Source organism: Eurytemora carolleeae, unplaced genomic scaffold (assembly GCF_000591075.1).
Source record: "Eurytemora carolleeae unplaced genomic scaffold, Eaff_2.0 scaffold230, whole genome shotgun sequence".
In the NCBI taxonomy this organism is placed as follows: domain Eukaryota; kingdom Metazoa; phylum Arthropoda; class Copepoda; order Calanoida; family Temoridae; genus Eurytemora; species Eurytemora carolleeae.
Window position 1 is genome coordinate 178,439 of NW_019396619.1, and position 11,926 is coordinate 190,364.

The 11,926-nt window shown below is 30.3% G+C and overlaps 1 protein-coding gene across 1 annotated transcript in view; it reads left to right on the top strand.

Moving 5' to 3' along the window:
- LOC111706398 (centrosomal protein of 164 kDa) overlaps nt 1-8,383 on the top strand; it is a gene marked incomplete in the record, with an annotated part of 28,517 nt that extends 20,134 nt beyond the window's left edge. Inside the window, 10 exon segments of the mRNA XM_023479269.1 lie at nt 648-859; nt 1,014-1,067; nt 2,376-2,421; nt 3,615-3,791; nt 4,337-4,406; nt 4,898-4,963; nt 5,102-5,167; nt 5,548-5,716; nt 6,059-6,165; nt 7,349-8,383. Of these exon segments, the coding sequence (XP_023335037.1) occupies nt 648-859; nt 1,014-1,067; nt 2,376-2,421; nt 3,615-3,791; nt 4,337-4,406; nt 4,898-4,963; nt 5,102-5,167; nt 5,548-5,716; nt 6,059-6,165; nt 7,349-7,449 (1,068 nt within the window).
- Nucleotides 8,384-11,926: the final 3,543 nt, after the last annotated feature.

Below are 11,926 nucleotides of genomic sequence, written 5' to 3' on the forward strand. Positions count from 1 at the left end.
AAGAATTTATCAAATGTCGTCTTGACAATTTTTCAATGAGTTCTATATTACGTAAATTTCAGTATTTGCGAAAATAAATAAATAGCCATGAATATGCGGGAACAGTTTTAAAGAGTTCCATATAATCATTTAATTAAAAAACTAAATATCTGCAACATTACATTAACAGAAAGTGAAGAATACGACATTTGATAAATTCTTTCGATGTATTCGTTATTAACGGTTTCACTGTATCATAAACAGCTTTTTTCTCTCACAATCCAAATAACTTTCTTCATAATTCCACGAAAATTCATCCTTTAAAAAATCAAGACCGGAACATGACAATCATCCCTTTTTTTCTTTATAATTCCAAAATGCATCTTAACTTTTAATTTACAAGGCTTTTAATCTTATATTTCAACTTTTAATTAGGGCTTTATCTGTTAGCATCTTTTCTTTGTACAGTATAAAACAAAAACAAACGAAAGTTTGCCGATTTCATAATATTTTTTCGCGCATTTTCAAAAAAAGAAAACTTTCAAAATTTTATCATTCATAAACCTTCCACGGGGTCACGCGAGATCCTACAACAAATTTTGGCCCGATTATTTGGATACAAACAAACAGACACCCAAGCCAAATTTATATAGATATCTAAAATTTAGGAGACGGTGAGTATTAAAACTCACCGAGATCTTGAGAAACTGAATGAAGAGATTGAACGGAGGGAAGTGGAGAGAGCAGAACTGAGAAGAAAAGAAGAATTAACTAGCAGGGAGGAGGAGGGGAGGAGAAGGGAAGACGAAGAGGAGAAAAGAAGAAACGATCTAAAGGATTTATTTGAGAAAGAAAGAGAAGAAGGCAAGACAATTATGAGGTAACTTAAAGATTTAAAAATATTAAAAAAAAAATATTTTAAATATTATTTTTTATTTTGGATAAATTGTTTTTTTATTTGTTGTTATGGTTGATTTTCAACTATTTTTATGATTTTCGATTTGAATTCTACATTTATTTTCATTTTTGTTTAGAAATCTGGAGGAAAAAGTAAAAACAGATTTGAAAAACGAAATTGAAGAACTAAGGCAAGATGGAAACCCATTTTAAAATATTTTTAAAAAATAATTTGGTAAAAAAATTATCATGAAATCAACAGTCGACAATCACTAACCATGTAACTAACCAGCTGAAGATCCCGGCGTTGCCCGTGGAATAACAAATGGAAAAAATTGTGATATTTGAAAATAATTTGATTTTTGAAAAGTACGAATGTTAGAATTTTTCTAGCCTATGTTCCCGGGTAGCCCATTCGCTCCAGCTGTTTGACCACATGGCTATACTATTATATAGTAAATAACTTAGTATTTAGTTCAACAACTTTTTTAAAATTAACGGAATTTCAAAGTAGACTTTGAACAGAATAATAAAGTGTTTTTCCACATTTAAAGTATTATTTTTAAAGGGAGTGACCGGCTCTGTAAGGTAGCTGAACTGAGTATGCCGTGTTGTGGAAAACTTCTTTCGGATTCATTTGAGAAATATTAAACTTTTTAAAGATCTGTAAATCCTGAGTTTGAGCGCACATTCTATGTTCAAAACTCCTACTTTTGGTGTGGATACGTTATCAGAATTAGTTTTTTTAAAATTATTAAATAACGACGACATTAAATGTAAAAAAGTTCTACAATAATCTACAGACGTCATGTATAGGAACATGTTGAGAAAATAAAAATTAATTTAATCATCAAAAATAAGCAATCTTGTTAAATTATTAGTTTCTATTTGCCTCATTATTCTGGTTTCTCATTACTCAATGATTTTTTGCAGATTTTCTAGAATTATTATTGAAAAGACGAATTTAAAGAATTTGAAGAAATCTACGAATAAATTCAAAGAAAACAAGAAATTCAATATAATGATGAAAACGAAATAATTGATTCTAGCATTTATTTATTGACAAATTTCTTTTGAGAAATATGTTCCCAACCATCTAATTAGACTACTGTATGATTTTTACTTTATTTTTCGTCGTCGTTATTTAATAATTAAAAAAAACTAATTCTGAAAACGTATCCACCCCCAAAGTAGGAGTTTTGAACGTCGAATTTGCGCTCAAACTCAGGATTTACAGATCTTTAAAAAGTTTAATATGTCTCAAATGAATCCGAAAGAAGCTTTTCACAACACTGCATACTCAGTTCAACTACCTTACATAGCCGGTCACTCCCTTTAAAATGTCATGGTAAGTTGAACTTTTCTGTTTTTACTAATTTCCCCGTAAATCAAGACGAATTTTTACTAATTGCCGCGTAAATCAAGACGAATTTTTAATAATTGCCGCGTAAATCAAGACGAATCTTTACTAATGTTAAAGTGGGTTTCTGATTTCAAAGGAACCAAATACTGGAGGAAATACGAGAATTACATTTGACGAACAAGGTAAAAGTTTAAACAACAAAAAACTAACTTTTTTACCCCGGCCCAACCATATTCTATTCATCCCGGCCCATTACATTTTTACCCCGGCCCAACCATATTCTTTTTATCCCGGCCCATATACATTTTATCCCGCGGTCCAACTTTTCAAAGATTGAGATGAATTAAAAACTTTGTGCAGTCTACACGGTGTCTTAAAAATGGGAAGTTTCCCAAAAACTAAAAGATTGTTATTTCTATAAAATATATAAGGAAGGTTAACTACATTTTGGAAAACTTAAAAGACGTATATTCCTTTTACTCATATGTAATATAAAACAGCTAGGTCGGCGTTTATATCAATACCATAAAGACTTTTCAATTTTATCAAATTACTAGTTTACAAGTAAACAAAGAGAAGGTGTAAACTAATGTTTATGTGTATCCATGCTGTTAGAAAGCTTGGTAGAAATTAAGAATTGAAATCAAAAGTCGTCTTCATTGTGTTGATATTAACAACGACGAATCGCCGAAAATAATTGCCTATCTTTTATTTTTTCATTTCAAAAGTGGCTTTTCCGATTACTACGGATACCCTTTAAACCTTTATCTGAGTTACAATGAAAAAGATATCGTTGTTTTTATATCTTTAAAAGAAGATTTATTTATGTTTAGTCTTTGTCACCCCCTGGTTACCCATGGTCCTTTAAAAAAAAATGTCAGCCGATTTGGTCAGCCGTTTGGCCAGCTGTAAAACAAAATACGCTTGTATAACAACTGTATTATAAAATATACATATTTCTTCTTATTAGCCTGTATTATCTTTTAACAGTTTTGCTTTTTGTTGTATAAAGTATAAATATAGATAAGGAAGAAATATGAGACACTAAGATAATAAAATCTAATTTGATTTTCAAAATAAATTGAATATTGTCTTACATAAGAATTTAACAAAATATTTTTGCTTAATTAATTTAAAATTAATAGTTTGTTATTCATGGTTAGATTTTATAAAAATGATTTTAGAAAAAATAAGAAAAATTTGATTCTTTGCGATAGAACTCATTTTTAGGTTAATGTACAAAATATTTTATGAATAATTTATTTATAAAAAATTTGAAAAATTTCGAAAAATTCTTTACATTGTCTGGACGGAGGAAAAGAATAAATCACTTTCAAGAATATCTGAAAAGAATTTGAAAACCTGGAATGCAAAGGTTGAATCTCCGAGCGTGGAAGAGGACAAATCTGCTGAGACGGCTGAGGAAAAGGACGAATCTCCGAGGACGGGTGAGGATACGAAGACGATGTTTGAGCGGAAACTGGAGCTGGAGATATCAACGGTGAAGGACCGGATGAAGAATGAGTTCGCGAGGGAAGTCGAGGGACTTGAGGTAACAATTGAGGGCTACTCGTGCCACTTATTTTTTTAACTTCTAAATAATAGGGAGGATATCGTCAGAACTGAAATACTCGAATTTCTTAGAAAAACACTTGGATATTACATTAATTCTTGACTAGAAATAATTCTTTCTAGGGCGCCTTTGTTAATCAGGATTGAGACTCTATTAATGGATTGTAACTTCAAATCAATTGTGAAGTTCAGCAGTCCTATTCTTCCGACAATTGGCATGAACCATCATAAAGTTGAACTTCTATTGATTTATTTATGAATTTTTTTAGTCTTATATAGTTTTTTTTGAAGTCTTATAAAGCGTACTGAAAACACCCTCTAAACCTTTAAATGATCGATTGACAGTACACGTTTAAAAATTTAGAAAATTTGGCACTCTCTAAGAAAAAGGCACATTGAAATTACGTTTTCAATGCCTTTAAAATTATATGTTTATCAAAAACCAAATGTTGAAGATGATTCAGTTTTAAACTTCATGATTCCAGACATTTTTTAATTTTCCAATAAATTGTTCAACAACTTCAGGAGGAAATTAGAGAACTGCGGCTTAAGCTGGACTTAAAAGATGAAGCAGAAACTTCAAGAGAACATCCAGGTTTATACAGATCATAGATTTATCAATATACAGACTTGATATTCGGGTTTAAACAGATCATAGATTTATAAATTTACAGACTTAACATTCAGGTTTAAACAGATCATAGATTTATCAATATAGAGACTTGACATTTGGGTTTATACAGATCATAGATTTATCAATAAACAGAGTAGACAGCCAGGTTTATACAAACCATAGATTTATCTATATACAGACTAGACAGCCAGGTTTATACAGATCATAGATTTATCTATATACAGACTAGACAGCCAGGTTTATTCAGACCATAGATATATCATTATACAGACTAGACAGCCAGGTGTATACAGGCCATAGATTTATCAATATAGAGACTAGAGAGTCAGTTGTATGCAAACCTTATAAAATCTTTTCTACGTGTTTGTTTGACTGTTTGTATCCAATAAACGTCAAAACGGCGTTTTTTGTAGAACCTCTCGTGACATACATATGATATAGGATGCTTTTAGGTTCTAGCTCAAGTTCGGAATACGAGTTGGATTTGATCCCCAACAGAAGAACATCAGCCAAACAAAGTAAGATAAGAATATTGAAATACTTTAGAAAGACAGTAATAAGAGTAAACATAACCCTTCTCACATTTTTCAAGAAACTTCTTCTGGAGAAGAAATGAAGGAAATGTTTAATTGGATCTGATTATGTTGAATATTAAGGACCTGCTGTGTCAGCTCGAGTACTTGAGAGTGATGTAGACAGTGTTTATGAGTCATCATTTGCTGGTAAATAAAATAAAAACAAAAATTATTTTCATTAATATTGGACAGTATTGGCATAATTTGCAGGGATTATCCTTTTATAGAGCTGCATATTGGATTAACAACGGGGCACCCTTTTAACCTACTCCAATCATCAACTACGGAGTTATTCTTATTTTCAAAGCTGAAAATTAAGCGACGTTAGAATCTTTAATGTATACATATATATATGCAAATGATGTCATGTGGTTTATGAAGATAATGAATTTTCAGGTAACCTTGTAAATTGGATATGTCACTCTGAAAATGAAGGGTTACCAGAAATTATGTCTAGTTTCCATTTACGTGGTATTAACTGAAATAATCTTGCAGTTTTGAATTTGTTCAACAATTTGTATTTTTAGAATTCAACAAGTCCTTGGCTGTTCTTGTTCATCGCCTGAACACTTTAGAGCGAAGTGTTGCGCCTTTCACCGGAACCAGCCCACCTAGTGCGGCATTTAGAAAAAACAGCGCGGCATTCTGCAGAACTAACACGTGGTTTAATCCGTCAGCTGTTCACTCATCTGAAAGGAAAATTTAAATCAATATCTAAAAATCGAGAGAAATTTTTTTCTTTATGCACAATTTTTGAAAAATAGTTTAGAAAAATATGATGAAAAAATCATCCAAAAAATTAGATTGTACACTTTTTTGTCTTTCTTCATTATTAATCAAACATGTGGGTTGCTGCTTCAATATAAATCAGAATACAATTTCCATTTTTGGGAGTTTTTATTTATTATTCATCCAATTTAGTTGATTTGTTTAATCTTTTTTTGTTGTGAATGAAAATTTATTCATAAATTCATTTCTTTTGAACATCAATGAAATATAGTAAATTTTGATAATTAGATCTAAATATGCTGAAAACAGAAATGGAGTCCGTCTCTCTCGAGGGGAAAGAAACGGGACTATTTTAAACACATTGTACACATCTGATCCTAATCTAGTTGTACGTGGAACCATAAACCGGTTTTCAGGTAAACAATTAAAAATGGTTTTAGGGCAAGACCAATTAAAAAAAGTAAGTTATAATTCTAATATAGAATATACCCCGATATCACTCTCTTCTCGTAAATTTCTGTAAAAGGGGATGATTCATTTATAGTGTAATGTTCAGATTTTCCTAATATAGTCTGTACATGTACTGTACAGCTTGATCTAGCTGACTAGCAGTCCAGCCCGGTACTTGAAATGAACCGTGCGTCCTGAACCTACTCAATAGTGCATTCTTAATAATGCAACCTTAATGTACGTCCTCAATATGCGTCCTCTATATGCGTTCTAATTCCGTGTTCTCAATGAGCGTCCTAAATGTGCGTTCTTAATGTGTGTCCTAAATGTTCATACTCCGTGCGTTTCCTAAATGTGCGTACTCAGTGCGTGTCCTCAATTTGCGCCCTAAATGTGCGTTTTCAATGTGCGTCCTCAATGTGTGTCTTCAATGTGTAATATCTGAATGATTAGTTGGAAAATCAATTGATTTTTTTACGATCCGAGTAATACCTTTCTGAATATGTATGGACGCTATTTTCTTCGGTAACAGACGTAACAGACAGAAGTAAGATTAGTAGCGATTTAAAGCGATTTTTCGCCGTAAGCCCCTTTCATTTTTCGCGAACACTCTTTTTAACAACATTCGGAAACTTATCTCCCTTTTTTAATAAAAGTTCAAAACGAGTTGTTCGTGTTCAAAAACGATATTTTTTTTTCTAAGAACGAAAGAATAATTTTTAGAAAAGAAAACCCTACACAAAGGATGATACATTAAGGACGACCTAAAACTCTAAATATATGATTTTATTATTGTAAACTAATAATTTGACCATTCATACATAAAAAAATACTGATTTAATTCCGTATAGTCGTCTCTGAAATCTCATTCTTTGTGAGTAACCGTGTAGGTTAGGAACATGACTTCTCTTTCTGTAATATTAAATAAAATGAATTGAGTCTTTGTCACACGCTCGAATTTTCTAATCTCTATATCCTTATAACCTTTGAAATTTCAAATTTAAATTATTTAATTCAGCCGAAATCATAGTTTAAAATATCTACTACAACATCGGGTTGCAAAAATATAGGGATTATATAATTAGAGTTTGTGGCAAAGACTCAAACATATATCTTAAAAAAGAATTCATGATTTTAAATAATTTTCAGATTCTACAAAACTCCCCCCTGGACTAAATACCAGCTCTATAGACGAGCAGATTAACCAAACCAAACAGTGGCTCAAACAAAGAACTTTAAATCTAAAATAATTTTCCTGGAAAAAATATTATGAATACTGTGAAAGAAGATCCATACAAAGACGAAGTACCTGATAATGATAAAGTATTCAATTTGTTATTATTTAAAAAAAAAAAGAAAAAAAAGCTCTCCCAGCTCTATGCAAGAGGCCCGGTGGTGTCAGTAAACCTAAACATATCAAATTTACATATCTTCAAAGAGCTAAATTAAAAAGTGTGGAACAAATCACGAGGTTGATAGCTTCCAAGATTTAAAACTTGCCGCGGAACTGTTTTTTACAAAAAGTTCTTGTTCTGCAATGATTTAAAATAAAACAAATTTGTGCCAACTTTTTCTATGATCTTTATAATTCTTCCCAATCCCTTCTGAATACTTCCAAACACCGATTTTTACTTTTTATACAGTTGCTGCAATATCAAAGTAAAAAAATATCGAAATTTTCACATTCTTTTGCAGAACAGAGTAGATATTTCGTGAAAATAGCGTAAATTTTCGTATTTTTTTTGGGAGCGAACGAGATGCGAAAAATTTGTTTTCGCTAAACGATGTCCCCTTTTTGCTGGAGCATCAACTTACACCCTAATGGGTATCTTCGCGTTTATCTTTCTCGAATAATATAGCTCTTTGCTGATCTAGCTATTTGCAGGCCTCTCGTACATTGTTTTGTTATCATTGGTAGAATCTTCCCACAACCTACATGTTTGCAACCTTATAGTGTACACATTACATGTTACAAACTTAGATCATTTGATTCAACAGAATTTACAGTTATAAATATTTAACGTCTACGACATAGGGTTGAAAAGGAACAGGGATTAGAAAATCAGAGTTTGTGGCAAAGACTCAATTTCTAGATTACATTATTACAAGTTGACTGGCCATAAACCTTTCCTGGGGTCAAATTGTAAATAGCTGCTATTATAAAGTTATAAAGGGGGGTGGTTGCCTCATTATTCAATATTAAGTAAAAAAATGAAAATAGAAAAATGTTCAACAACATATTAAATATGTATTTCTATTGTGTTAACATTATATCTCATTTTAGTATATAATATTTATGATGTCTATGATTTATCCCTAGTAATATTTTGTAAACAATACTAATTATTTTATTTTGTAAACTTGGAACTTTGTAAACAAACAAAAATCTGAACTTTTTAAACAAATAAAAATACTATTTATTTTACGTTGTAAACTTGGAACTTTGTAAGCAAACACAAATTCTGAACTTTGTGAACAAACACAAATTCTAAGCTTTGTAAACAAACAAATAGTCCGAACTTTTTAAGCAAAATAAAAATACTGAACTTTTTTAACAAATACAAATACTGAACTTTGTAAACAAACACAAATGCGAAACTTTGTAAACAAACAACAATTCTGAACTTTGTAAACAAACAAAAAATTTGAACTTTGTGAACAAACAAAAGTTTGAAACTTTGTAAACAAATTAAAATTTGCAACTTTGAAAACAAACACAAATTCTGAACTTGTAAACAAACACAAATTCTGAACTTTTAAACAAACACAAATTCTAAGCTTTGTAAACAAACAAAAAATCCGAACTTTTTAAACAAAATAAAAATACTGAACTTTTTTAACAAACACAAATACTGAACTTTGTAAACAAACATAAATGCTAAATTTTTTAAACAAACAAAAAATTTTGAACTTTGTAAAAAACAACAATTCTTTAATAAACAAAGAAATAATTTTGCTATGAATATTAAAAAACACGTTTATAGCTGCAATTCCAATTGACCGCTATAATTTAGACTAAATAAATTCTCTACGGTCATCCTTTAAGGTTTTTTAGGTTTTATGGGTATCCCTGTCTTTAAGTTTAAAATTCTAGTTTTTTTTACTAAAATCTAAATGTTTCTATAATTTAAGTCTCTTTGCTTCATAAACTTAGGACTTTGTTTCAAAGTTTTCTCTTCACCAAGTTTATTATGTTTTAACCTTTAAACTTTTATAATTAAACTGAAAATATATGTTTTATGAATCTATTTTCTTGTAACTTGCGGATAAAGCTGTGAACAATTTTTCTCATAAATGTAGAACTTAATTTATCACAATTCAATTTTAATTTAAATTTTAATTTAATTTAATTTAAATTTTAATCAGTTAACGATTTTAAGAGGATATGTCCCTAAAACCTTATTCTAGTCAATGGGAGTTTACAGTGAAGTACAACTAGTCTATCTATGGGAGTTTACAGTGAAGTACAACTAGTCTATCTATGGGAGTTTACAGTAAAGTACAACCAGTCTATCTAAGGGAGTTTACAGTGAAGTACAACTAGTCTATCAATGGGAGTTTACAGTGAAGTACAACTAGTCTATCTATGGGAGTTTACAGTAAAGAACAGCTAGTCTTTCTATGGGAGTTTACAGTAAAGTATAACTTTTCTATCTATGGGAGTTTACAGTGAAGTACAACTTTTCTATCTATAAAGACTTTACTCTCTGTAAAATAAGAAAGATAAAAATAGAATCCTAAATATTTGATTATGAAGGTTTCTAAAATATTGAAAACTTTCATATTTGACCGAATTACAATAAATTTATTGGATTAAAGTATAGAAAAACAATGCAGACAGAACACTAGATGTCGTCTTTTTAAGATTTAGGGATTTTTCGTTCACAGTAACTCTGAGGCAGAAGCCCAAAGGAGTTAAAACGGCTCTCTTGATCTGTCTTGTCATCAACCAGGCATGCGCGTAACTCTTTTGGGCTTTGCTTCAGGGTTATTGTAAACAAAAAACTCTAAATCTTGAAAAGACGACGTCTAATGTTCTATCTGTATTGTTATTAATCTATGGATAAAAGGGGCTGAGACCAGAAAACCTATAATATTATACAAAGCACGAAAATAAAATTTAGTTTGGTTTTGCTCTTTCTGAATTTATAAGCAGATGTTACATGAAAGGACTGTAATCTTAATTTCTAGTGATCCGACAATCACTGCAAACTAAGATGTGCTTAGCTCTCATGCAAAAATCAAGCAGTATTTTGCTATTCCTTTTAAATTTCAGCTAGAAACAAGCGCGTTACATTTTAAAATTTATAAGACTAGAGCTACCAAAAAGTACCAAAAAGTGAGTGTGGTTTCTTCGCAAAAATGAATTGCGCATGCTTTGCTTTTGAAACCACGGAGAAATGAACAAAATTCAACACTTTTTAAGCTAGGAAAAGTCGCAGTTGATTTTTATTAGACTTTTTGGTCTTAATAAGGGGGGAATTTATAATTTAATTTTCTTATTATTTAAACACACCCCGTATACTAAATTAATAATTTATAAATGGATACCATGTATAATTTCTGCATTGCAGGAATAAATTTTCAAATAAAAAATTTATATTTTCATTGAATCACTTTTTAAAATTGTTAATCAACTGTGACCAATTTTTAATTGAGAACTTTTTCTAGAACAAAAAATTATGTAATAATCATAAAAATTGGATTCAAAATGTTTTAAAGATTAAAAATTAAAAAGAGCAACAATTGATCATAAGCGAAATTCAGACGTACTTTCTTACTCTAATCTTTCTATCATTTAGCCATAATCCTGCCATAATCCTGCCATAATCCTGCCATTTCCAAAATGTGGTCTGCCTTCCTGTGCTTTGAAAATTTCCGGAGATATGGATGGTTTCGTTCAGAAACAGACAAACATGGTTTTATTTAATAAATTTAAATCTAAACAAAATTCTTAATTTCTCCGGTTATTCTGACAGTAAAAAATGGCAGACCACATTTTAGAATTGGCTTGTGTAGGGCTATTTTGTGGTTATTGTTTAATGAAAATATTTTCTAAAATTAGGTTTCCCAACATGAATGCCGGAAACTATTTCTAAAGTCGAAGACGACTTGAAGTCTTCAATCAAATAATATTAATTGCGAGGCCGAATTTAAAGAATTTAAACTTAAGCCGCGGCTCAAATATGATTGGTTCAACTTAAACTGTATTCAGTTTTTCAAGATTTATGCTGGCGCTCAATTGAAACCGATTTTTGAGGGATTTGAGACGCGGCTCAAATTCATTAAACTCGGACAACGGATTATTTAGAACATCAATGTTTATACATTTCAAACTTTGAGTTCTGTTGTATAAAAGAGTCAAATTTTTAAATAACAAAATATTGAACCATCTTGTTGCAAAAATTAAGGTTTTAGCCATTTTTTGGCGCATTTTAATTAATTTGAAGATATGCAGATTTCATTTTAAAATATGCGTTTAAAAACTAAAGTTGTGATATTTTTAAAATATTTTTTTGCCATTTTTAAAACCTCACTAGCATATGATTCTATAACCCCTAAAGCTTACAGGCTATACATAAATTCAGACCCTCCCAATCTTTGAAAGATTAGATAAATATCTTATTACATAATTATAATATATAAATTATAAATATTATCTCTTATATAGTATTTTAAAATTACTGGTGACAAAAATATGGTGCAAAAAATGTTCTATTTATTTAT